Below are 27,517 nucleotides of genomic sequence, written 5' to 3' on the forward strand. Positions count from 1 at the left end.
CCCTCCCCTCCGGCGGGATTTGCATGCCCCGCCCACCTCCCCGGAGCCGCGCCGCCGCCCGCCGCCTCATTGGCCGGGGCCCCGGGCCGCCCGCCCCGGCGGCGCCGAGCAGCGCCGCGGGACCTGCGCGCGGCCGGCCGGCTCTCGCCGGCAAGGAAGGCCCGGCAGAAGGCTGCCGCCGGCGGGGGCCCTCCGACCCTCCGTTCAGCGCCTGCGGACGCCTCCGGAGCGAGGCGCGGGGCCGCGGGGCTCGGCCCGGCGCGGCGACCGGGGGAGCGCAGCCGCCGCGCGAGGAGGGGCTGCGAGCGCTGAGCGCGCTCGAGCCGGAGGGGAGACGCTTTGTCTGCTCCGGGAGCCGGGAGGAGGCGCGACCGGGACGGCGACCCGAGCTGGCCGTCAAGGGGTCCGCTCCGCCCCCCCCCCCCCTTCGGCGTGATGTGCATGCCTCTTTGTATTCGCTCCGCTGCTTTACAAGGAGGGGCTGACCCCATCACCTCCCTCAGTAGCCACACCTGAGGCTCCAGCCCCAGCTGAAACAAAGGGCAACACTGCAGGAATATGCTCCCTCCCTCCCCAGTATGTGACCTGCTCCCCTGGACTCTGGAGATGGCCATTTACCCAGTGCAAAGGGATGGCATGCAGTGACAGCGAGAAAACAACTGTTAGTATTAATTCATGCAGCTCACTTCTGCAAGGGCCTCAGGGCCCACACACTCCACCTTCATGTGGGGCATCTTAGAAACCAGGGCCGGAGCAGCATTCATATGTACGCACCCACGGGGAATGGTTGCTTGCTGTAGCTATGGGCTGCAGGTCAGAAGTGGAGGAATTAAAAACAAGAGCCACAAAGTATGGAGCCACAGGTCTTTGCGTGGTGCTGCAATGTGAAGGTGACCAAGGGAGCAGTGCTGCTGTACTGGGGAGGGGCTGTGAGCACTGAGCATGATTGTGCTGGAGGGGAGACACTTCTGGGCACTCATTGCATGCATGGATGCTGGGGGCCTTTGTAGGCATGCGGGCACAGGTCACAATGTAAGCCAGCATGAACTAGTCAGAAAAGGGGTGTTTTTGCCCAACCATGGAGCAGCTCCATATGCTGTGAGACTCCAAGGGTACACATACCATCTGGGATATTGGCTCACATCGATTGCGTCCTGTCTCTGTTTTCTGAAAGAACTCCCATGGAACATGTAGAATGTTTTCATTGACACTGTCTCAACAGAACAACACATACAGCTGCATAAGGTGCTCTAAATCCAGCTCCTTACCTCCACCACTACATTAACATATAGCCCTCTCACCATCCACTTGCCAGACATTAAAAGCTAAAAAATAATACTCATGCCTCCCTACCCCCCATCTGCATTTAGTCTCTGCGAAGCTGCCAGCTGTGCGGTGTCATCTGCTTCTGGTGCATGGCTGCTTCCTGTTCATGATGTGTCCTGCAGAGATCCAGGTGTCTGATCCTTCTGCTCTCACTGCCATTTGCGTTGTTAACAGCCCTGAGAAGAGACCTTGCCATTGCAGTGAGAGAGTTCCTTTGGCAGCGTGGTGTGTACACCTGGTCTCCAGTTGCTAGGAAGAAACACCACTCTGGACTCATATGGGCCAAGAAGACTTCTTCCATCTGTGAATGACATTTACGAATAACGGTCACTGATGTTTGACAGAAGTTACTGAAACACTGTAATCAAGATTCACATCTGCTGTTGGCCCAAGATGCAATGCGGATCTCACTGGTTGGCCAGTAAGTACCTCATAGGCATTTCAAGCTGATTGACAGCTGTGGCACATACTAAGAAAAGTGATGGGAATAACCTCAACCCTACTCCTTCCTGTCCATTAATATAATTTAGCTTTTTTTTTTTCTGAATTCCATCAAGTTTTTTCACTTTTTCTGAACCTTGGAGAGACTAGAGACAATGAAAACTCTTAATGCAATAAAACATCATGTTAAATGTTGTATTATTTTCCTCATCAAGTGTGCCCCCCTAACCAATCAAACAGTGGCAGGGATCCCCCCCCAGTGAAAAAAATGGGGGTTGGAAAGCCCCACGAAGGGACAGTCAGCCAGGCAGGTGGACAGAGATAGAAAGAGAGAGCCAGGGCAGCGAAGAAGAGCACAAGAAAGAGATGGAGGCAGGGGCAGGTGGAAGGGTGAAGGATGCAGGAGGAAGGAGGGGAGTGGGAATGGGCTGGGCAGTAGGACACTCACCACAGCTCCTGTTCTTGGTTCTGCTGGGGAGAATTTCTAGCTCAAACTCTTCTTTCTCACTCTCTCACGTGGCTTCCTCCTCTGTAAGTATCTGTTGGCTCATCTGTCACCCACTCAAAAGAATACACTGGAGTCTTGCACACCTTACATAGGCAAAAGTTCTACCAGCCTCAGGCAGACACAGACAACTGGCAACTGCAGGGGATGAAAGGACCTTTCAGCTCTCAGTGCCAGCCGTGGAAAAGAAGGAATAAACTGCTGGTAGTTGCACTTCTTCCCAGAACCTGCCCCGGGCTCATAGCCCTCCTCCAGCTGACTGGGAAGCTATCCAAGTGGTCACTTGGAAACTTCCCTGGGCAGGCAGACCTGGGTCCCAGTCTGCTGTCCCCCTGCCCTGCCCCAGGGCTTCTGCTGCTCCTGTTAGCGTTCAAACACATAATCCACAAAGTGATTATATGAAGGTGCTTTATTAGGCGCCGGAAGTTAGGGGCATGCCTGCCCAAATCTAACTTCATCCGATTTGTTCACTCAGTTCTCTTTTATCTCCTAAAATATTACATATGCATTAAGTTTCACAACACATCTATGCATATTCATTTCCTAGCTCCGCCTAGCCCCGCTTCGTATGCTATCTTATCAGTCCTTCTGCGCTTGCGTATTACTCTCTGGTGGTCGTCCAGGTGGTCGTCGGGATGAAGTAAGATGTCTTCATCAGAGCTGAACTTTTTAACCTTTTCTTCTTACGCATGCTCTCTGAGCCCTCGGTCTCAGTCTAAACCGCAAGGTTGGTTTGATCCAGTTCTCGGAGTCCGAGAGGCCCCAGTTATCTAGATGTCTTGCAAATCGGGCATTCTTTTAGTCCTCCTTACTCCTCATCGTGAATCTGTGCATTCTCTCATGCTATCCTTGCACATATATTTTGTATCTTCCAAGCGCAGCCCTGGAACAGTACATTGCAAATGTAACACATATTAAGCAATACTGTATATTTCATCTTCTATTACCAACACTCCCTGCCCATGAGCACATGGGAAGCACACCCGGAGTTCACCCCCTCCACTTTCCACCCGGGTGGGACCCAAAAGCTCTGCAGAGTGCAGACCCTACTGCACTGCGCTGCGTGACACAGCCCCTGCCTCTGCCCCAAGCTGGCACAGCGGGCATTTCCCCAGGAGCCATGGGTCGTCCGGCACCCCCGCCCGCCCAGTGCCTGGCCCCGCACAACGTCTCGAGGTGCCCCAAACCACCAACTCCGTGTCACCGTGCCTCAGCCGCCCATCCCACCGCCACCACAGCTAAAGAGAAAAGCACCCACGGTACAGCCGTGCTGCAGCGCGCAAGGAGCGCTGCCGAGCACGCCCCCGACAGCGCTGCTACCGCACCTGCTTGGTGCTGGCACTGCGGGACCGCGCTGCGGCCAGCGGGCGGCAGGGGCCAAGGCGTCACCGCGCACGCCCGCACCCGGCAGCGGCGCCGCCACCCACGCTCGCTGCAGGCGCTGCCGCGCGCACACGCGGGGACGCCTCGCACGCCCGCGGACGGGCGCTGGTGCGCGTGCGTCGGGGTTCGCTGCCGCGCGTACTCGTGTGGGGCGCTACCGCACGCAGCCGATAGGCGGCGCAACGGCGCCTGCTCCCGGCGGGGTGCTGCCGCGCATGCTCGCGAGGACGGGGCGCTACTGCGCGTGCCCGAACAGACTGGTGCTACCGTGCATTTTCCCGGCGGGGGGGCGCTACCGCGCATGCCCGAGCGGTGTCGTCCTCCGTACTGCTTGCAGTACCCCCTTTCGGCCAGCAGGCGGCAGCAGAGCGTGCACAGGCTCTCCGCCGCCGCTTCTTGCTGGCGTTACCGCCTCGTGGCCAGCAGGCGGCGGCAGAGCGGCCGCGGCGCCGCTGCACCTTCGCCGAGCCTCCCGACTGCAGTACCAGGCCTGATTTCACGCGCTCACAGCCCGTTTTCTCATTAAAAGAAGCGGAGAGAACTGCGCAGAAAATCACATGAAACCGGCAGAAAAACGCACGCACCGCCACTGCCGAGGAAATAACTGCTCTTTGCCACGTGACACTCCGGGCCTGGAAGGTGAGCAGCAGTGGGAAACTACATTTCCCGGCATGCCCCACACGCCAACATGGCCGACCAGGAGCCCGGAGCCCGCAGGCCGCTGCTCCCACCGCGCTGCGGACCGGGCCTGGCCCTGCAGAGCCAGCAGGCCGGCGGCAGGCCGCAGGCCTCCTCCCGCGCACTCTTGCCCTTCCCTGGGGCCAGCCCGCTCCCCGCTCCTGTTTCATGGCTCCCCCCTAACCCACGGCTTTCTGTGCCCCAGCTGCCGCTTGCATAGCGTAGGCCCCCGGAGCCTGACGCTGAGCCTCCCCCTGCACTCTCCCCTTCCCAGGGTCACAGACCTCCAGCCCCAGCCACCCATTCGTTCCCCTGTAGCAGCTGCAGCCCTGGCCACACTTGGCAACCGCTCCCTCATCACAGACCAGCCCCAGCACACCCGCTGCGTGCAGCAGACTACTGTCCACCACTGCTGTTGCCCCCCTCCTCCTCCACTGGCCCCACAGCCCGCACCCACCCCAGCAGGATAGCACCCATATCCAGAGGGGACGTCCCCATCAGCACCCTCATAGCCTCACCTGGGGCTCCTCCAGCCCCAGGCCACAGCTGCCACCCTTCGGGAACATGGAGCAACCACCCCCCAGCATGTGCCCCCTCCACACACCCTAACACGGAACCTGCACCCACAGAAATGGTGACAGCCACTTACCAAGGGGCCAGGGACTGCAAACACAGCAATACAAGCAAAAAAAAAAAAAAAACTCTTACTACCTCGTGCACAGAACTCCCAGGAAGGAGGCTGCAGCAGCGCTCTGTCCCTGTACATTTCCCTCTTCTCCTGGAAGGCCAGAGAGATGAGGCATCAAATGGCGTCTGTCCATCTACACATCCGTCCCATGGGGAACAACTGCTTCCTGCACCCATGGGCTGCAAGACAGAGGAAGAAAAAAAAAATAAGGAAAATGGTGTAGGGCACAAGCAGTCAGAGAGAAAACTGAAAGCCAGAGGGAAAAAAGAAGAACCCATGGGGCAGGGAGCTGGATGGGGATGATCAGAGGGTAGAGCAGGGAGGAGAACAGAGGGACAGAAAAGAGGACAGCACTGGAGGAAAAAACAACTGCAACAGCCAGCAGGACAAAGATTGAGAAAGTAAAACAAAGGCTGGTCAGGGGGTTATAGCTAGAAAGATGAGATGGAACAGCACAGAAAGACAAAAAAGACAAGGAGAGGAAGCAGAACAGGGTGACAGCAAGAGTAAAAGTAATAGGTGTAGTGAGAAACAACAGGGCAGGGGAAGCAGGACAGAATGACAGAGAGATGCAAGGAAGGGAACGACTGGGTTAGGCTTGGAGGCAAAGACAGATAAGGAAAGGAACAGGAATCAGGACAAAGGGATGGAGAAGGATAAAATAGTGATGGTCACCAGGACAGAGAAAGCAAGAAAGCGGGAGAGAGAAGGAGAATGACAGGGAGGCAGAGAGAGAAAGGCCAGCACAGGGACAGAGAACACAATGGCTGAACTGAAAGAAAGAGAAGGGTGGAAAGCAAGAAAGCCCAATACAGACAGTGGAGCAGAGCAGGATGCAAGAACATGGAAAAGCAGAGGTAGACAAAGTGGTAAAATTTGTCAGAAAGAGAAACTGAGAAATGGGGAGCAGGAAAGACAGACTGAGAAAAATCAAATAGAGATGGGCACCAGAAATGAGAAATGGAGAAGAACTGATGAGAGATGGAGAACCGAAAAGTCCTTAGAGGGGACAGAACACCTGAGATCAGAGCGCTGTAATTAAGAGAGAGGTGCAGAATGGGACAGAGATGGAGAAAGGAGAGACAGCAGTGTGGAGCACGGCTGAGACAGCAAAAGAGCATAAAGAGAAGGGGAGCAGGACAGAGGCACAGAGAGAAGGATAAGAGATGAGCTGGCTGGACAAAGGGCTAGAACAATGGCAGAGGCAGCAGGACAGAGAGATGCAGACCAATAGAACAGGGAGTGGAAGGAGGGTGGAGGGACCGCAACAAAGAGCAGTGTGGACATGGGGAGTGAAACATTAGGGAGGGAGAAAAATTGAGAAAGCCAGGAAGAAGGACAGAGTGGGGAAAAGAAGGACGAAGAAGGAAAAGCCTGGGATGGACTGCAAGCAAGAGAGGAAAAGGTGTGTGTGTGTGTGTGTGGAGAATGGGGAGCAGGGACGAGCTAGACTGAGAGATCCTGGTGGGGAGCTGGACAGAGGGAGAGAGTGAAAACAAGGATAGGAAGCAGGGCAGTAAGGTGCAGAAAGGGAGGGAGGGATGGGGACAGGACAGATAGTAAGAGGGAAAACAGACACCAGCATGGCAGGGGGGATGAGCGAAGAGAGAATAATGAGAACAAAGAGATGGAGAAAGGTGAAACAGCAATGGGCTACAGGTTGGAGACGGAGGACAAGCAAGACGGAACAGGGGAGCAGGACAGGAGCCATACCAGCATGTAACAGAGCTTGTGAGCGTGACAATTGTTGCAGCTGAAGCAAGAAGCCCTTGTCAACAGACTCCCCTGATCAGGTGGCCTGTAGCAGATCCCAACCACTAGATGTCCTTTACTGGACCGGTCCTTGATTTTACCCACAAGCTCTTAACCTGGTCACAGCTGTTTCTCAGGCATAGCTCTTCACAAGCTATCCACTTCCTAACATAGAGGGCAACTTCTCCTCCCCTCCTTCCTCGTCTATCCCTTCTGAACAGTTTGTAGCCATCAATGGCCACACTCCAGTCATGGGAATCATCCCACCAGGTTTCAGTGATGGCATATCACAGTTTCCTACTAGCACAGTGGCCTCCAGCTCCTCCTGTTTGCTACCCATACTGCATGCATTAGTGTAAATGCACCTCAGCTGGGCCACCTTTTGGGCGGGAGAAGCCCTAATACCCTCTTGACCATACTTAGGTGTTTCCATAGTAACCAACCTCTCACCAACCCTTGTGTCCTTCCTGTAAAGTGTTATATCATCCTCCTCCTTCACCAAGGCACAAGGCTGCAAGGTCTTGCTAGCACATTCCTCAACCAAAAGAACTGGTATGTTACATTCAGGCTCCTTTCTAGTGACCCTGGTTTCACCCCCAACCCCCTTCATAGCTAGTTTAAAGCTCTGTCAATGAACCCTGCCAACTCCCATCCTAAAACCCTTTTCTGCCAGTGGAATAAGCTGTTCCTGTCTGTTTTCAGCAGGCCTGGTCTCCTGTAAATTGAGCCAAGAGGCTTGAGCCAAGGCAGAGGAGGAACCTCATGCTCTTAGTATGTCGCCTGACTATCACTGCTTACAGGTACTCAGTGTCTTCTGGTCTCAAAGGATGAGGTGGAGATATAATTGATTTCTTCTCCACATCTCTGGAAAGAGCTTTTCTCATATCTGTGGCAAAAGAAAGAAAATGTTACTATAATGAGAGTCATTGTGCAAAGCCATATTAAGTGAATTCACTATTACAGTAAGTTTATTTTTAACCAAGAACACTTCAGCAGCAATGTTACCAGTTTGAATGTAGCACTGCACAAAATTCAACTGAATGTAAAGGAAAACGGCAGGCTAAAAGGACAAATACATGACTTAAGGCATCTGCAACAATGGTAGATGTCTGTCTACAGCCTTTGTATTTTTGTAGCACTCTTTCATACCAAATGAATAATGGAAGAACAGCAAAGATACACAGCATGTCCACAAAAGCCTTTGTGGAGAATATTTAAGGGGAAAAAAAAAATCTCAAACAGCAAGCGACTAGTACTTCAGCCTTGTTAACAGAGTAACATTAGCATACATGAAATTTCCATGTTCTTTACCCTTTAAATTGAAAATGCCACCCAATCCTCTGACACTGTTGACCATTAACATTTTAAAATTTTAATTTGGACCTCTAAGAAAGAAGAAAAAAAGAAAATTCGAGTCCCTGTTATCAAAGGAGAAAAGAAAAAAAGTGGGGGAGGAAAAAAGAGGGTAGGGGAGGGAGTGGAGAAGAGAAGAAAAAAGACAGCACAGCCATTCCTTTCCCCAGTCACATTAACAAAAATCTCACGTACTTGGCAGGAGCTTTCTCTGAAAATAAAAATTAAATAAGTAACTGTATGTTATCTATAGAATAACATGTCTTTGTACTTGCTAATTTACTCTTGTCTTGCAGTTTATTTTGCCACAGATACTACAAAATGTATAAACTGCAAGATTATGTTTTATAACTGATGTAATCTTTAGTAGGAAAAGATAACAAAAAGAGTAAACAAAATCCCATTCATCAACCACCATCTACACTTTTTTCATATTAAAAAAATCATTCAAACAATCCCTGGCATGCTCAACATCAGTATCTTTCCATTCAACTTGAGGCAGAACAAGCACTTACCATAAGCATATTCCTCTGGTTTGCTATTGCTAACCGAGTTGCAGTCTAATACTGTCTGGTACACACTGCAGCCTAGTTGCTGATACGTATTTACTGGATCCTGATTTGATACTCTCACGAAGATATCAATAAAAAAATCCACTCTTTATTTGAAAATAAATAAAACACAGTAAGGAAGAGCTGAACATATTTCCAATTAAGAGCCCACGACATGTAATCAGACCAAGAATAGGTCTGATGTGGTCTTATGCTAATCAGACATCTGTCACGCTGTAATAGCAGGTGTGCTCCTTCACCAAGGCACGAATCCAGTATCACCGCAAAAAGTGTTTTAGTCACGTGACCGATCTTCTACACCAGCCGGGGGGTTCAGAATTATTAACAGAAAGAACAGAACAAGCTAAACATTCACACAAGCCTCATTTCCATAAAACATTATTATTATTATATATTAACAATCCACAGTCTAAATGCATTTAGATTGCACTGGCTGAGGGACTGCCCTGAGGGAATTAAAAAAAAAAAAAAGGTCTCTTGGCTGCACGTTTCCCTTTTTGCACTCCTTGCTTTCTTTGTCTCATGCCTGAAATTCTGAGTTTCTCAATACTTTCCATCTCTGTCCCCATCATTCCTTCTTCCTAACAGAGCCGCCATCATAAGGAAAAAGTAGAATTTTCTTTAGCGCTGTCAGTCTAAACTTTGCAATAAGCGGTTCAGCAGTCAAGCAAGCTATCTACCCACTTCAGTGTCACTTATTGAGTAACTTAGAATCACGAAATGCTACAACATACTCTTCAGTCCCAAACATAATTTGATGTTGCTGACAGACTATGCAAAATGGCTAGTGTTCTCGTTCATAGGGTTGATAAATCTAATCCTCTGCTACAGAAGTAGCACCTGGGATAGGTGCTGTCAAATCCTCTGTATATCTACACAAATGTTTACAAAAAAAATCCCTTACCAACTTCCTGAACAGAAGCTTCATAAGAACTCTGCTGTAACAGGAAAAGAAACCAAATAAACTTTTAACGAAACACTCTAAAACCAGCAAAAGATTTATTCTCATATATTAAACGTCAAAGTCACATGCATAATTATATAGTACTTTATAGTTAAAAAATATTTGAAAAAAATCAATCCTGACTATTTACATGCAACTGCTATAAAATTTCTAGGCAATATATGTATAATCATGGAGCTTTCCTATAATAATAATAATAAATTTTTAAAAAGAGAAGAATGCAATCATCCAAGTATTTATGAGTTAACCAATGCCCTGCATCAGACAATTTCGTCCAACTCACGATGGTGAAACAGAACACTTACCAGACAGCTTACGGAAGTATTTAATTTAAATACGTATATGCTACAGAAAGTAGCACTTGTCTAAAGGATGAGTTTAAGAAGATAGGTTTCTGAATGCTACAGGAACAGATTTGCAGAGGCCCACAGTATGCTACATTTCAAGAATCTGTGGTACAAGAAATTCAGCTTCATGGGCTGTTAACTCAAATACTCTGGCTGAATATTCTCAAAAAATTGACGTATGCATGGTTTACATGTGGTTTTGTTTGTTTTGTAAGCAATGCTGTAAGCATCTGCACATTTTACTAAGCATTTATGGCTTAAAACCAGCTTAGACTTTTAGCTCTTATGGCAGGAAGCCTAAAGAGATGTTCTCAACAGTTAGCAAGCAACAGAAATTAAACTACAAATTACAGCTTTGAAAAGGCAGAGTCGTCATTGTTTTGAAAAATGGCACCATAAGGCTTGTTGTTAATGTGCTTGTGGACATCAAAATGTAAATATTGCGAAAGTCATCAGGTGGCGGTAGTGAGCACCATGTCTTTTCCACACACATGCCGAGCTAGCTGACAACCACACGTGCACAAAAGCGTATTTGTTTTCCAGACTTGTTAACAAAAGGAGTAGGAACCGTGCAAAAAAGTCAAACGAAAGCTGCAGGAAATTGCACATTCCCACACTGCCACAGAGGGAGGAACTACTCTTTGCTGCAAGTGACTCCTTGCCCACAAGCCTAGTGGCAACAAAATCACTTTAATTTCCCAGCAGGCTTCAAAAAATAATGTGGCCAACTGGAACCCTGGGTCATAAGACCACAACTCAGCACGCTGCAGGATGCAACACTCTCCATAGTCTCGACACTGGAGGGACACAGTGCTCCCCACCACCACCACCACACCACTTTGCTGCCAGACCCACATAGCCTGGAGCGCTGCCCTGCGGCTGCCCGCCTCCTGCTCCATCGTGGTGCCACAGTCCCACTCCACAGCTCCCCACCCAGGACTTTTCCTGCCCTAGCCAACAGACACCAGATCTCCCTGCTGCCCTCCCACAGACACCCCAGCCCCACTCACTTTCTCCCTTGATGAAGCTGCAGCCTTGGTAATACCAGACCAGCCTCCTTGGGGCAATAGAGGCAGCACAAAGCAACGCACTAACAACTCCCTGCTCACCCTCCCTGGGGCAGCTCCTTTATGCAGAGGGGCTGTATCCATCAGCACCCTCACTGCCACACCTGGGGTTCCTCCCACTACACCCCACAGCTGCAGCCCTTCAGCCACAGCCCACAGCACCACCACGTACCCCAGCATGGAACTGGCACCACATGATATTGTCTGTGGTGGTTTCATACTGACGAGGCAGCTAAACACCACCACACTGCCCTCTGGCCTCTTCCCCTCTTCTCCCCCTTAAAAAGAGCAGGGAGGGAAAACATGATGAAAAAAAAGCTGAAGAGTTAAGTACAGAGAAATCACTCGCCAGTTACCATCACAAGCGAGACAGAGTCAGCACAGGGAGATTAATGTAATTTATTGCCTACTAATAACAGATTAGAGCAATGAGAACCAAAAATACACTAAAAGCACCTTCCCCACAACCACCCTCTTATACCTCCTCCCCCTGAATGGCACAAAGCAACAAAGAATGGGGTTTGCAGTCAGTCCCTAACACTTCATCACTTTCCACTCCTTCATGGTCAGTCTCTTCCCTTGCTCCAGCATGGGGTCCCTTCCACAGGATGCTGTCCTTCCTGAACTGCTCCTATGTGGGCTTCACACAGACTGAGGGTCTTCAAGAACTGCTCCGATATGGGTCTGTACCGTGGGGTCCATCTTTTAGGAGCAGACTGCTCCAGCATGGGTCCTCCACAGATGGCAGTTCCTGCCAGATCACCTGGTCCACTGTGGGCTCCTCTCCACGGGTTGCAGTTTAGAGATCTGGTACACCATGGACTGCAGGGAGACAGCCTGCTCCAGCGTGGTCCTCTTTCAATGGATGCAGGAGAACTTCTGCTCTAGTGCCTGGAGCCTCTCCTCTTCTCCTCTCCCTCCTTCTTCACTGACCTTGGTGTCTGTGGGATTGTTTCTCTACATTTTTCACTTCTCTCTCCCAGTTGCCCCTATGCAGCAGGTGGTTTTTTTTTTTTTCTTTTTTTTTTTCTCTCCCCCTTTCTTAACTATGTTCTCACAGCAGCACAACCAGCAGCATTCATGGCTCAGCTTTTGCCAGCAACAGGTTGCTTTTGGAGCCAGCTGGAACTGGCTCTTATCTAATGCGGGTCAGCTTCTGAACTTCCCACAGAGGCTACCCCTGAAGCCCCCACTACCTAAACCTTGCCACATAAACCAAATACACCTCATGACAAAATCTGTGCACCATGCGGACCCTCTCTCACTGTTCCTCCAAGCATTCTTTTGTCTCTCTGACCTCACCCATCCTCTCCTCTCTGTCACAATGCCTCCTGGAAACTCTCGTAGGTTCCTAGAGTGCTTCTCACTCCACAACGCTCTTTGGCTCTTTCTTGCTCAGTCAGCACCCCTCCTCAGAATTTCTTTGCTCCCCAGAACATTCTTTTTCCTCTGTTTTAAATGTCTGCCAATTTAAAAAAAAAAAACAAAAGTGTTTTCATTTTCATTTGGTAAACCCAACACAGGTGATAGCCACTTCCCCAGTGCAGAGTGACACAGTGTCAGGGCTCAGTGCCCGTATGCTTCCCGTTTGCCTGGGGCACTGCAGACCTTAGGCCTGGAGTAGTGTTCATTCATACATCCCATGGGGAAGTTGCCTCCTGCAGCCATAGGCTGCAGAACAGAGAAGGTGATGTGAGATGGAGGAAGTTAAAAAAAAATACTGAGGAAGAAAGAGTGGAGAATAGAAAGACAGGGTTTCAGGGTCAGACCTGTCTCTCTGCTGGGCACTGATGGAATATCAGCCTATTGGCCACCTTGTGCCCTCTCCCCACAGTCCATTGAGGGCAAGCCCTTGTCCTTCCCCTTGGCAGCCCACGCTACCCATCTCTAGGGGTCTCTGGGGCTATTCTTTGACAACGCACATTGTCCTAGGCCAGCGTATTCCTTGGACAGTATCCCATCATTTGAGGGCTGGACAGGAAGCGGGATTTTTCCAGTGGTTCTCCAGGAAACTACTGGGCTCTTCCACTTTCAATTTTATGGTGAACCTGGGTAGAAGGGCATGGATAGAAGGATGTCTGAGGAGAGATTAAATCACAAAAGCTCTTAGGCCACCCTTTACTACACCCAGTTGTAATTCTATGGGGGAAGATAAGGACTGTGTAATAAGGCACAGCCCTGACCTACAAGGATGAGAAGCCTACTCCCTCACAACCATCCATCATCGTCTATGTGCCAGCATTGGACATCCTGCAATTAAAATTTTGGCCAGGGCCACTGCTTCAGCACAGGTCTTAAGGCTGCACTCCCATACACAGTACTGCATCTCCAGGGACAGGATGCTCAAGAACTGCTCCAGCATCAGCTACTTCTTGGTGTGTCACAGGGATGGCAGACAGCATCAGTGCAGTGCCTGCACAGCTATGCACCTTCTTTGGCTTCTCAGGCTTCCAAAATCCTATACCTTGCCTTCTCAATTCAAATCCTAAATTAATTCTATCCCTTATCTGTAATCTGAATTCTTAATTAACCCCAACTCCCAATTTAAAGCCTAACTTGAACCCTATTCCAACTCCAAATCCTAACCCTTTTTCTAAATTTAACTACCCCTCAATCTGTTTTAATCCTTAACCCTTTACGTTAAGCCCAAAATTTCCATCATTGCAGCCTTCCTCACTGATTTCTTCTCATGCTCGAATCTGCTTCATGTAGGGTATAAGAAACTGGTCTTACAGAATCACAGAATCATCCAGGTTGGAAGAGACCTCCAAGATCACCCAGTCCAACCTCTGACCTAACACTAACAAGTCCCCTACTAAACCATATCACTAAGCTCTACATCTAAACATCTTTTAAAGACCTCCAGGGACAGTGACTCAACCACTTTCCTGGGCAGTCCATTTCAATGCCTAACAACCCTTTTGGTAAAGTTTTTCCTAATATCCAACCTAAACCTCCCCTGGCACAACTTTAGCCCGTTCCCCCTCGTCCTGTCACCAGACACGTGGGAGAACAGACCAACCCCCACCTCGCTACAGCCTCCTTTCAGGTAACTGTAGAGAGCGATGAGGTCGCCCCTGAGCCTCCTCTTCTCCAGGCTGAACAACCCCAGCTCCCTCAGCCGCTCCTCGTAAGACTTGTTCTCCAGACCCCTCACCAGCTTTGTAGTCCTTCTCTGGACATGCTTGGGCACCTCCATGTCCTTCTTGTAGTGAGGGGCCCAAAACTGAATACAGTACTCGAGGTAAACAAGTACCTCCGTCCCTTCACAGCCTTATCAAATATCCATTTGTTTCTCTACTTCCTTCCCACTTTTATTTCTTGTTCTACTTCTAGAAAGGCACTTTGTCCTAGATTACAGAATTAAAGTAAGAAAGGACCAGATTGCTGAATTAATTAATTGTCCTGGAGTGGAACTAGACATGTGTCCTGGTTTCAGCTAGGATAGAGTTAATTTTCCTCCCAGTAGCTGGTATGGTGCTGTGTTTGGGATTTAGGATGAGAATAATGTTGATATCACACTGATGTTTTAATTGTTGCAGAGCACTAAGCCAAGGACTTTCCAGCTTCTCACACTGTCCTGCCAGCGAGCAGGCTGGGGGTGCAGCAGGAGCTGGGAGGGGACAGACCCAGGACAGCTGACCCAAACTGGCCAAAGGGGTATTCCATACCATCTGGCGTCATGCTAAACAATATATAGGGGTGGCTGGCCGGGGTGGGGGGGCCGGCTGCTCGGGAATAGGCTGGGCATCGGTCAGCGGGTGGTGAGCAATTGCATTGTGCATCACTTGTTTGTACACATTATTATTATTATTATTATTATTATTATTATTATTATTATTATCCTTTCTTTCCTGTCCTAATAAACTGACTTTATCTCAACCCACAGGTTTTCATTTCTTTCTAATTCTCTCTCCCATCACAGAGAGGGAGGGGGGAGGGCGAGCCAACAGGTGTCTGGTGCTTAGCTGCCAGCCGGGTTAAATCATAACAACATGTCTAAAGTCTAAGCACACTCTAAAGGGAAAAAAAAAAAAAAAAGAAAAAAAATAATTGGGGAAGAACAGCTGAAGCATGAACACATGGCAGGAGCAGCACAGTGTTTCGAAGTCCAGTTAAGTGACTGAAATGAAAGATGATAAAGACAGTGTTCAGGTAGAATAGGTACAACACTTGGAAAGGGAACATACTATTTAAAACCTATAGAGCTATATGAAATGCATGGAAGATTGCCTGCAAATGGCACAGCACACATAAGACAGGAGGATAAAGACACAGCGGCTGTCAGGGAGCAGTAAGAGGTGGGTGACTGCTCCCTAGGACACACAGTCAGCAGCAGAACATGGTAGCATGCCTGACAAGGCAGCGTCCTCCCTGACCAACGGCCAGACAAGCAGTACTAGAACAAGGCAAGCAAAACAAACCTGGAGCAGGTAGCCGTCTTCAACCAAGAGTCCAACATATCAAACAAATTCATGGGTATAAGGCACATCTAAAGTCAAGCCTTGAAGTCGGTCTACCTGACAGGAGTAACATGCCCCTCAGCAAGGCATTGTTACAGCCAAGCAGGGAACAGGCACAACTGCGATATAACCTGTACAGGAGCCAGATGACCAGGCCTACCTGAGCTTATATTGAGACCCTGGACCCATGGGCAAGGTGTATAAGTTTCACAGTGACTAGTATGCACCCAGCTGTGTTGGGAGAAGGGAGACCAAAATAAAGGGTAACAATCAGCCTCAAGTTTTAGAAGGCATGTAGTATGAATCACTGCTCATGAAGACAAAAATTTTGTAGACATACATGAACTAGGTGTTAAAGCTTGCAAGCTGGTCAAGGGAATTTTGACAGCAAAGTACCTCAGCCTGAAGTAGTTATATTCAAGCTACCCAGTTGTGTCATGCCCTAAAATTTGGCTACTTTGATTAGCTCTGCCTTGACTACGTCTTAACTTTGAGTTGAACCCAATTTTTGTAACAGAATTACTCTATCTATCTGAGTTTATCTAACTTCTGCCTTCCAACTCCTCTTGCAAAGAGCACCTATCATATGATCATTCTAATCTCTCTTTCTGCATTTATCCACGTTCTTCGCATTGTACTCAGTAGTGCTCAGTTTACTCTGAGAAAACTGAAAAAGTGTCAGGATACTAAACTGTAAATCTTCATTCCTCCTCTGAATCCTGGAAAAACAGCCTGCCTGTTGCTGCTCTAAAAGGAAGGGGATAAAAAAGCATAGGACTGTTGTTACTGTAAGATATGATTGCTGTTATTGCTACTTGCTTTTCCACAGAATCACAGAATCATCTAGGTTGGAAGAGCCCTCCAAGATCACCGAGTCCAACCTCTGACCTAACACTAACAAGCCCTCCACTAAACTCCCTTTCCAGGAATTATGTAGACACTTTTTTTCTTTTTCAAGTGCAAAATTAAATTTTGTCTCAGGTACTGAAATTTCCTACATAAACTTCCAAATAGAACTTTCCCCACTGTAGGTGGAATATCTAGATAGCCATTTATGAGTTTTTATCGTCTGTTTGCTTTCTTCTCAAAAAAAGGTTACTACTTCTGCTTCCCATTTCACTCAGTTGCTGAAATAATTCTAGGCCTTCCTTTCCTTTTTTACATTTGCTCTTCTTTTTAGTCTTCACCCACCCCACTTCTTGATATTGTTCTCTCTTGACAGTCTATTGGGCTAAGAAATTTTAACCCTGAAAACAAACAAACAAACAAATAAAAACTCTTCATTGAGCTGCTGAATTGCAGCTTGTTCATCCTGTCAAATGTTTCTAATATTATTGGCTGTTTGTATGGAACCTCTGTTGGAAGTCTGCTAGCTGTTTGCATAGCTTACTCCAGTCTCCTCTCAGCATCCAAGCTCTAGCCCCAGCTGCAAACTCTTTATTGATTAAAACTAATAATAATGGTGCTAAGTGTACACCGAATGACCAAGCAAGAAACCGGACCTCTCCAATGTTAAGGATTTCCCATCTTCATTACTTATTCATTATGGAAACAGCACCAGAAGATTAAACTTGGTGAGACAGCTCTCATTGTTGTCAAGTCCATTCAAAACCTGTACGTGTATGCCCCTCCTTATGTGTGTGCACATACATGTGGACAGAAATCCAAAAACTTGAGACCATTCGAGTTTTTATCAGGAGTAAGAAGAAACCAAGTGTACCAAATTATCCCTCATATCAGTAGCAGAGCCCTGAGAGTATCATCTCATGTATCACTTCCACACCACGGACTGGTGTAAATGTGTGTCATTAATTGGCCTTGGATTGATCTGTAGTTCCCGGGTCTCTAAGCAGTTTCACATAGAAAGTGATCTCTTCCTAATCCTTAGGTAAAATTTTCTGTAAAAGAAGTGTGTGAAAAAAATCCTACAGCATTACTTTTACACAAAAGAAATGAAGGAGCTTTCTTTAAGAGGCATAAGGTAGGTGCAAGAGGTACAAAGAAACAAAGTATTTATTGTTAAAAGCTTTTCTACGACTCACTCAGCATCCAACAGTGAAGATATGGTGACTACGGAGTAGAGGGAGTCTCTCCCCCACCTCTCCTTACGCATGTATTTGCTCACTCCCAAACCCACAGTTGTATCTTTTTAATGGAGTACCTTTCTTCAGTGAGACCAGAAAAGGTGTTTATCATACAGGATCTGGCAGAACAGATACAGCCTATTAAACAACAGAGCAGTTACAGAAAGGAGACCTCCTTATTCAGGAAGAAAGGAGCCTTTTTTTTTTCCCACTCATCTCTTTGCACTGCCATTAAAAGGGCTCTCAACACAAAGAGGTTAAAAAAAAAGAAAAAAGAAAACAAAGAAAGAAAAAGAAAGAAACCACCACCTGGCTACATTTTAAGCAAAATCTGAAGCCCTAGCATATACACCAATAATTTCACTCAGCTTCATCAGAATAAATTCTAAACAGTGTGGTGTAAAAAAGCTGTCAGCTGAAACCATGCGTGCACTAGAACTGCCAATGCTGATAAGTGAAATAGCTGAATCCCTACTGATAATGGTGGGAAAAGTTTTGGCAATGTGTCTCAAAACTTAAATGCAGAACATTTCGCTGTACCCTGCATGCCCATCTCCCGAGCTCTATACCAGTTGAGACTGACTCCTGCTCCTGCCCTCTATATGTATACATATACACATGCACACAAAATATACAAAATCACGTAGACTGTGCTAGTTCCAACATTAATCTGCATGTTATCCTGTGCTTTGACTTAATGGCACTTCAGTGGCACTCTGCTCCCATCTTTCTCTTACCTTTTACCACTGCTGTATTCTTCTCTCTATTCTGGCACTTTGCTTCCACAATCAAACGTTTGTTTTTCCTTTAACTGCCATGCCAACGCTTCAGCTCCAAGATATATTTCCCTTCTGCTGGTATTCCAGGAATTGTTTTAACCTTGTCCTAGTTTTATGCTATATTTTCTAACAATCATCTATATTATCATCTATAAATTAACTACATCTATGCACATATATATATATATTTTATTGCAGTATGCACAGATTTGTATTGTACCGTGGCAGAAACCAAAGACCACAAATAATAGTCTTGTCATCTTTTACACCCAAAAAAACCCCACCATCCTGAAATTAAAATAAATTTATCATTCAAAATCTGCTGGAATTACATGCCTGTTCAGTACTACCGACTTTCCACATGCCCAAGCTGCATTTGGTCCAGTTCCTCCCAGAATTGTCCCATTGTTTCTCCTCAAATATAATGTCTGTTTTTGCTAAAAGCAAGCTCCTGGCTACACTCCTGGAACGGGAGATAACATTTCTATCTATGTCTCTTCAGTAAAAGGCTCAAACTGCTTCTGAGCACAGAATAAAAGAATCAAAATCTCAAACACCATTTTAAACAAAAGGAAGACACCTGACAGCTATTCCTAAGACTCTTCTTTGGTGACCAGTGTTTTTATGGGCAGGAAGAATATGTACAGTGAGATTTAAGAATTTAGATTTCGGATTGCTATGTACAGTGGCCAAATTATGCACGAGCATGCATGCGCGCAAACACGCACGTGTGCACACACTTCAGCACAGCATTGGTGCTTAACATTGCTTCACCTTCCAGTGGTGCTACTTGGAATCCACTGGTCAGCAACACGTAGTTTCATTAATTTGTTCTGAAAGAGGCTTGGAAACAGACCCATCCAATTATTTTTAAAGAGAGATTCTAAAAGCAGATTGGGCTCCATTATTTCGCCAGCTGTGGCAAATGACCGGATTTTTTCTGTACAAATATTTGCCATTGAAATGGCAAAGTTCTCAAAAATAAAATTTGCTGGCAGACATCCTGCAGGCATCTATCCCACCCCACCCCCTTCTCATATCCTCGTTTATTTTTCTCGGCATTTATTACTCCTGGAGATTTGAATGCATCCCCTGAATGTAGCTGCTCTGTTTACCACATACAGAAAAAGTTTTATACACTAGACAGCATGCACACAACTGACACAGCAGCATAACAAATACGGAAGCACAGTAGCAGATGATCCCCACTGTTTTCCCTCATAATGTTTGCTGGAAGTCCAATTAGCAGAGTCCTACAGCACATAAGATTTTAAGTTGTTAACTGTCTGGCAACCTCTCAGTCTCTACCAGTTTAAGACTGCAGGATTTCAGGTTTTAGTGTAAAAAGAGGTTATTACACACACACAAAAAATCCAAACCAAGCCATTCCCAGGAAAAGGCCTTGGGCAAAGAGGTACAGCTGTGCTTTTTCTTACACCAGTGGTTTTGCATGGTCGTACTGCCATCATATGACCAATCAATTGTAAATTTTTCAAGACACCTCTGAACACAATGGACAGAGTAAAAGCTATGGCACTGGTAATGTGAAAGCAGAGGTACTAAATAAAGGGGTGGGAGGGAAGACTCTCTTCTGTGACTAGACAGAAGAAACTTTTCTTTCAAATATGAAATAAATCAGCAAAGACAGCAGAAGAGGAAAGGACAATACTAGAGCAAAATTAATTACTTAGAAGAGCTGCCTCCCTTCCTTAACACATGTGAACTTGACTCTCTTTCCAGGAAAATGAAAGAAAGGAGATGAAAAGGAGAAGCCTAGAAAAGGATTTTGAGCACTACATTATCAGGACACAGTTATACCTTGGCAGCTGCTTTTTGGACTAGAAATCATGCTGGATCATTAATTACAAACCAATCTATGCACTACAAAAAGTGGAATGGGGGGAAGGATTTAATGAAGATGTCCCTGGTTCCAAATAAATATGTTGTAATTCCCATAGTCTGAATTTGTCATATATTTGCAAAGAAGGTGATTCCCAAGGGATAGTTCCTCTATGCTATTTAAGGCTTCAAAACTCAACAGCATCTTATACAACTAGCACATATCATGTATGGGGGAACTGAATAGGAAGAGGCAGTTTACCTATGATCAAAATGTGAGACCAATCCAGGGACTCTGTTGACATCTTGAAGTAAAGAGAAAACTGCCACGTTATATGAAGTTAAGCCTCTTGGATTCTAAATCAACTTAACTATTAGGAAAGTGTTTTTCAGTCCTGATCCCTATGGCACACAAGGAGAGAAATGTTTAAGAAAACTCATATTTTACCTATAGACTTATTGTTAATATCCACTGTGTTCAAGGCAGATATCAGCAAAGCACCATTAGGTTGTTTGCATTTTCTAAGAATGCCTTTTTTCTTGCTTCAACTTCAGCTTTTCTAACCCCACTGATACTGAGAATGCCTAAGAGGCTCTCATTCTGGAGATAATTTTCTTCCTCTCAGTACTGCACATTGATCACACCCATGAGACTGTCTAGTGATATATAATTCAGTCTACCTTTCACTGCAGGGGCAAGGGAAAGAGGGAGTATTAGAGTTTGCAGAAGAAATGTCCTGACTATATTTTTTCCTTCCAGAGAGGCTCTTCATTCTAGGATTGAAAATCGTCCTAGTTTGTTATTTCACACGATGCGATGGCTTCTTGCACTGGTCCAGCTGAAGTGAAAACTGTTCAGGAATGTAAAGCATTCCACAGCTATCAGGACTATCCTGTCGTTTTCCAGAGAAGTTACTATTTGAGAATTTTAGGTAACAGAATGAGAATTACCTTTATTTCTCTAAATCTGTAGTCTCCTACAACACCCAACTCAACCTCCCCCATCAATACCATCCATGATTCTATGCATAGCCCATAAGGATTTGCTGTGTAGTGTCTGAACTTTCCATTGGAACTCAATGATGCAAGTTTATGAATGAATCTTTAATCTTCTTTAACATTGACACCTGTATGGAGCACAGGAATCTTCTGCTGTCTATGGCCTGGAATGGTTTGAGACACCTCCCATGGGCAGTTTTTTCAAAGGTCACTCTAAAGCTGGTGTTCTGACTGGTTTGTTGATGGTACATTCCCATCCAGCCAGGAAGCAGGTCCATGTGTAACAGTGAGCTAAGTAACACTGAGAAGTCCACTCGTTCTGTGGTCATGATGCCAATGGGATCTTTAGAGCAATACTTATGTGTTGCGCACTCCCAGAGACTGTTCCAGTTCCTGCCGGCGCTGCTGAATCTGAAAGAAAAAGAGAAACTGTACAGTTCAGCAGATTCAATTGTTCAGTGGCAGGATGATTCATTTATGAACTATCCGTGTGGCTAATTCCTTCACACCTTGCAGTAGAAATATCTGCTCACAGCCTCTTGAGACCACGGCTCATGATAAAATTCAGCTCTGCGTTCTTCCTCTGGGTTTCCAACTACATCAGTCATCACCTGTGACAAAAATAAAAAGTTTTCACTATAGCTATTCTACCACATGGAGAAACATTTACATTTACCTAGAGTCAAAATTTAATTACACTACTACATTAAAAAATTCAGGATTGATCTCTACGCCCAAGGCAAATGGACAATGGCATGCATTGGACATGGACTTGAAGAGGAAAGGGACCTGGGAGTGTTGATCGATGCTTGGCTGAACATGAGCCGGCAGTGTGCCCAGGTGGCCAAGAAGGCCAACAGCATCCTGGCTTGTATTAGAAATAGTGTAGCCAGCAGGAGCAGGGAGGTGATCATCCCCCTGTACTCAGCTTTGGTGAGGCCACACTTTGAGTACTGTGTTCAGTTTTGGGCCCCTCACTACAAGAAGGACATCGAGGCCCTGGAGTGTGTCCAGAGGAGGGCAACAAAACTGGTGAGGGTTCTGGAGAATAAGTCTTATGAGGACCGGCTGAGGGAGCTGGGATTGTTTAGTCTGGGGAAGAGGAGGCTCAGGGGAGACCTCATTGCACTCTACAACTTCCTGAAGGGAGGTTGTGATGAGGAGCGGGTCAGCCTCTTCTCTCAGGTAACTAATGATAGGACTCGAGGAAATGGCCACAAGTTGCACCTGGGGAGATTTAGATTAGACATCAGGAAAAACTTTTTCTTTCAAAGAGTGGTCAAGCACTGGAATGGCCTGCCCAGGGAGGTGGTGGAGTCACTGTCCCTCACGGTGTTCAAGAAGCAGCTGGACAAGGTGCTACGAGATATGATTTAGTAGCTTAGTGGGTGGTATTGGTGACAGGAGGACGGTTGGACTAGATGATCTTGTAGGTCCTTTCCAACCTTGTGTTTCTATGATTCTATGGTTCTATGATTCATGGTTACTGCCAAAACAAGGTGGCCACATCTGAACTATGAACAGCTCCTAACATTTGCTTCTGGGCTGTGCTAAGGAGTCATTCAGGACTGGCCAGGCTAAAAACCACAGATCTCTAACATTTTAACAGCATTGACAGTTGAGTTCCAGGGTCCCAGGAAAAGTACTCTAGCACTGTCTATTTCACTTGCAGATATATCCAAAGAACCTTGGCACAACTGTGAACAACATGAAATTGTTAAGGTATTCATGTCAGACTGAAATGTAAAATTATTAGCATATTCTGCAGGGTAGTGTTTTACAATGACAGTTCTGATGCCAGCAGGGCAGAGTATTACCAAAAAGGCCCTTTTGGAACTGGATGTCAGTCAGGGAGAGCATTGAACAACTGTTCCATATATGCAACTAGAGAAGCACCACCACCACACTTTAGTTTGTAAGCTCTTCAAGCTACAGGTATATTTAAACATTCTTTTAGATGTCCATTCCCTTTCTGAATATAAATAATAACAACAATCATAATCTTAACAGTAAATCTTTGCAAGATTATTTACTAACAAACAAGACATTTATATTTGAAAGATAATTATTACATTAAAATAATTTCCTGACTTCATTAAAATAATGGGTTTTGAGGTGTCTGATTTAAAGATACAAAGTGTGAAACTTTATGAGAAAAATTATTCTTTTTGGCTGGCAAACAACTGAACTTCCTTACATTACATATCTTGGGTTTCTCAAAGCTAAACTCAAAGGCATCTGATATTTAATTGGCTATTTCTTAAATAAGATTACATTATGAAAACTAACAAAACACCCAAATAGTGTCATTTTGCTATAGGATCCTCCTGATGAGTTTTATATAGCTTTAATTTTACAGAGTACACCAACACATCCCTGCACTTTGATCTTACTGTCTAACCACAAATTCACCTGCAATCCCCATTATGCACTGCTAATCCACTGGAAGAGAAATACAGACTAACTGGTCTTTCCTGCATACTTTCTGCTCTGGGATAGTAGTATTACACTCATCGTTTTTTCCACCAATTTTCCATCCTGGATATTTTAGCTATACATGCTGTACACATTTAACTATTGTTCTTACATTCTGGTTCCACTTCTTCATTCTTCTTCAAACCTTAGCTCACCTTAAGATCCCTGCTTTGGGATCGAAGAAGGTCTTGGATGTATCCTTTAGGATCTTTGGAGAAACTCAGCATGAAATCACGTTGTATTTTTAACTGATTTATGGATTCGATTGTCTCATGAATCTGAAGAAAAAAATAAAGCACATGTTCCTTAATTCCTCTCATGTTTCTGCAACCCTGAGGTCAGTCCTGTTAATGTCTTTGTAGTTCTTTGTAATATACAAAGGTGACAATTCTACACCAAAGACTCATCCCATGGAATTTTCTCTTCAAAGTGGGAGTTAACCCTAGTCTTGCAATTACATTTTGGTTTCACATGTATTTTTGCAACACAGGCACATACAGGATTCTTCTTCACCTCCTGCATTGAACTGCTGGATGGCATGCTATATGCAATACTGAAGAGCTAAGTCATGTCACTGTATAATGTAATGATTTCCTGTGTACAAGCAGTCTTTTTGAGAAGTCAGGGATTTTTCTGGAAAGGTGATATATAATGTCTTTACATATTGCCCAATGCAAGAAAGCAGTTACTCCCTTGGTTAGTCAACATTATACCTTCAATATCCTGTGGTGATGCCTAAACTTTGTTCTAGTGATTGCCCAATCAAATCCATGTTAAATAAACTTACATAACAGCCATGACTTCTAGAATTTTTCTTGTAAGAAGGACTATTAATGTCACCATGGCTACAAAAAGAAGAGTGTGAACAATGAGAAACTGTGAGTATGGAAGGTTTATAGAAAATGAGTCATATCATCAAAAATATTATGAAAGAAGTGGACATTAACTAGCAGGGAAGAACATACACTACAAAGAGGTAGTTTAGGTAACAAGGTATGTTAGTAACAAGGTATGTTAATCAACCTGGATAACAAAATCAATTGTGATCAATGGGAGGACAACTGATGAATCATTTGCACATACCCAAACAGAAAAGCAAACTCCTACTATCCTGTTTCTCTAAAATTCTGTTTTGAGATTGCAAACCTGTCTTGTTAAATCTCCTGTCCACATCTATTCTGCCCTAACAGCTACTGTGGCCAGACACAGAGGGAGAAAAATAACTCTCCCTCGATCTGGCTATGCCACTAAGGGCATTGCTGTAGGCACAACTGTATGGTATGTTAACAGAAGAGAGCTGCTGTCAACTTAAAACATTCCTCATGTGGGAAAACAATGTACCCAATGCTAGAGTGAAATCTCCTATTGGTGTGCACCAGGTTTCCACTAGATGACTTACCCAGAAGTGACTTCAGTAACTTCGCTAATCACAGCTTGCACTCTGCTGCAGAAAATGCTCAATAAAAAGGTGATAAAGACATGGTAAAGGGGGAGCTGGGCTGGAAACATAATAATCCTTTGCATGCTGCATGAAAGCCTATATAGGCTGGAAACTGACTGACTGAGCAGCTGCTCTGCTGAAACCTTCTGCTTTGACCTTTTCCAAGAACCACAGAACAACAGATCTTGCAATGGTTACCGAAAAGCCGCAGGACTGCTGGTATCCAAACTCTCTTTAAAACAGTATGAAGACAACAGTTTAACAAATTTGTGTTAGAGGTAAACAAACAGAAACTGAGCGTGACTCTGTATCACATGAATAATATCCGGTCCATGAGATCACACTTCTTCCCTTGGTTTGTGGAGCCACTTTTATTTATCCCTTAACAGGGCAAATCAGCCATTTACACTTGTGCAAAAAGTGGCTAACGGTCCCCTTGCCTTGACATGAATCCCTAATGCAGCCTGCAGAGCTCACCACTGCTATAAGAGAGGTATGACTATTTTAAGTGCACATAATCTTTGTTTGATAAACCAGGAAACAATTCTGCAAAACGGTTCCAAGTGATTTTTCTACTATTCATTTTCTACAGTTGCAGCTAGTGTAGTGAGCTGCTCTGCAGCAGTGCATGCCCAGCACACTAAAAGAATATGAGATTCTCTTAGCTTTCCCTCACAGCAATATAGCAAGACACTATGACCTCTCAATAAAATGTTATAGTCTAGGGACCTTCTAGGGACCTATAGTCTTGAAGGTACCTTCAAGATCATCTACTTCCAACCCCACTGCCATGGCAGGGGCACCTTCCACCAGACCAGATTGCTCAAAGCTCCATCCAACCTGGCATTCATCACTTCCAGGGATGGGGCAGCTAGGATGGATGCAGACTTCTCAGTTTGGACTTCCGCAAAAAACATTGCTCCTGTTATTCTTCCACAGCTAATCTTTCTTCATAACCCCAAGTCTCTTGAGTATCAAAACTTTCCCATTACTTCTCTAACTCAGCCTAAGCAACTTAGTTGTCATCTTCAATTTTTTAGCATCTCTGGTCCCCATATCCAAATAATGTCTGACTTTAATTTTTTTTCTCATATTTTTTCTAAGATAGAGATTTTCATATCCTCAGATACAGAAGTTAAAATTCCTGTAGTACATTTTAATTACATTTTTCTCTTTGGTCTTGCTAACTGTAATCCCACCTTATTTATATCCAGAAGAAGGCTGCTGCTCTCTATGCTTACCAAGCACCTTCTTTGACTTTCCTTAGTTGCTTCTGCTTCTCAGCATAACAACAACAAAAAAAATCTGTGATGCCAGTCTTAATTGTCTACTTCTTACATTTCCAAAGCTGCATCTTTTTGTTTTATGTCAGATTAGAAGAAAGTAAGATCTGGGTGTAAAATATTAGGTGGTGATTTGACTGTGTTAACTAAGGAACCTCATTAGAAAAAAAAAAGAGTAAAGAGTCTCTTGTGCGCTGAGGACAAACTCTAAGGTTAGGTAGTCAAACTCTGCCCATTTATACAAATTTGAAGAGCAGGCATGATTATATAAAGACATCTTGAACATAAAATGTTCTGCAAAACTGAAGTTAAAAAAGTTAAAATCTGCAGCTCCATCTTAAAATATACAGAATATCCACCTAGGTGAGCTAAATGATTCCTATTGGAATATTGAACTTCATGGAGCAATCCAACAACAATATCCACAATGTCTGAACACCAGAGCATTTTTGGAGGGTTTCTGCCTATGGGTTATGGGACACATTATGGGATGTAGGGGAAGAGCATCTTGGGATTGCACTTGACGTGGCACATTTAGGGAATTAATCAAATGTGGGAAAAGGGATGGATCTACGTGATTCAGGGAGGAACAACTCTGGGAAAATAGATAGATTAAGGGCTAAAAATCACTGGTTGTGTGTAAATGATTTGCTCATTGATATGCTTGTCCAGCCACCTGTATGCCTGACCAGAGCTATCTGTCCTACCATGTTACCAGATTCCATTTTCAACTCTTTTCCTGAGTGAGGAACTTTATTTTTTATGCATGGCGGGAGGTCTGTGTGCCAGCAACTGCAGCAAGACCATGGTTTGGAGGCCCATGTGCCTGCATGCTGGCACCTGCAGCAGTGCAGGTGCGTGAATGTGTGAGCACTGGCAAAGATCAATCTGAACTAGTCAGCAAGTAGGTAAGGTGGTCTGGTAGCCATGGTGGGGTGTGTGTCTGTAAGGATGAGACCACAGGAGAAGCTGGCAGTCAGACAGACCAAAGGAATCTCAGCCAGCCGCTGGAGGGACCGTGGGGTCTGAGAGTCGCTAGGGACAAGACCCACTGGTGTTTTTATGTGTGTACACATCT

At 45.5% G+C, this 27,517-nt stretch overlaps 1 protein-coding gene and 1 long non-coding RNA gene across 19 annotated transcripts in view; both read right to left on the reverse strand.

The window, feature by feature from the left end:
* Nucleotides 1–13: 13 nt before the first annotated feature.
* Nucleotides 14–8,783, reverse strand: LOC136789982 (uncharacterized). Its single transcript, XR_010829003.1, has 5 exons — nucleotides 8,642–8,783; nucleotides 7,572–7,659; nucleotides 5,045–5,200; nucleotides 2,216–3,155; nucleotides 14–1,627 (listed from the first exon to the last, which is right to left on the reverse strand). It is a non-coding gene; the product is annotated as an uncharacterized lncRNA (long non-coding RNA).
* Nucleotides 8,784–17,520: 8,737 nt separating this feature from the next.
* Nucleotides 17,521–27,517, reverse strand: part of SMARCD3 (SWI/SNF related, matrix associated, actin dependent regulator of chromatin, subfamily d, member 3) — a 110,016-nt gene continuing 100,019 nt past the window's right edge. For all 18 annotated transcript variants that reach the window (XM_066991312.1, XM_066991309.1, XM_066991308.1 and 15 more), the window contains 3 exons: nucleotides 23,871–23,993; nucleotides 21,750–21,851; nucleotides 17,521–21,651 (listed from right to left, as the gene is read on the reverse strand). In XM_066991312.1, coding sequence (XP_066847413.1) covers nucleotides 21,598–21,651; nucleotides 21,750–21,851; nucleotides 23,871–23,993 — 279 coding nt within the window. In that variant the 3' untranslated portion in view covers nucleotides 17,521–21,597. The remainder of the gene's footprint in view (nucleotides 21,652–21,749; nucleotides 21,852–23,870; nucleotides 23,994–27,517) is intronic.

This window comes from Anser cygnoides, chromosome 2, assembly GCF_040182565.1.
Source record: "Anser cygnoides isolate HZ-2024a breed goose chromosome 2, Taihu_goose_T2T_genome, whole genome shotgun sequence".
Classification (NCBI taxonomy): Eukaryota; Metazoa; Chordata; class Aves; order Anseriformes; family Anatidae; genus Anser; species Anser cygnoides.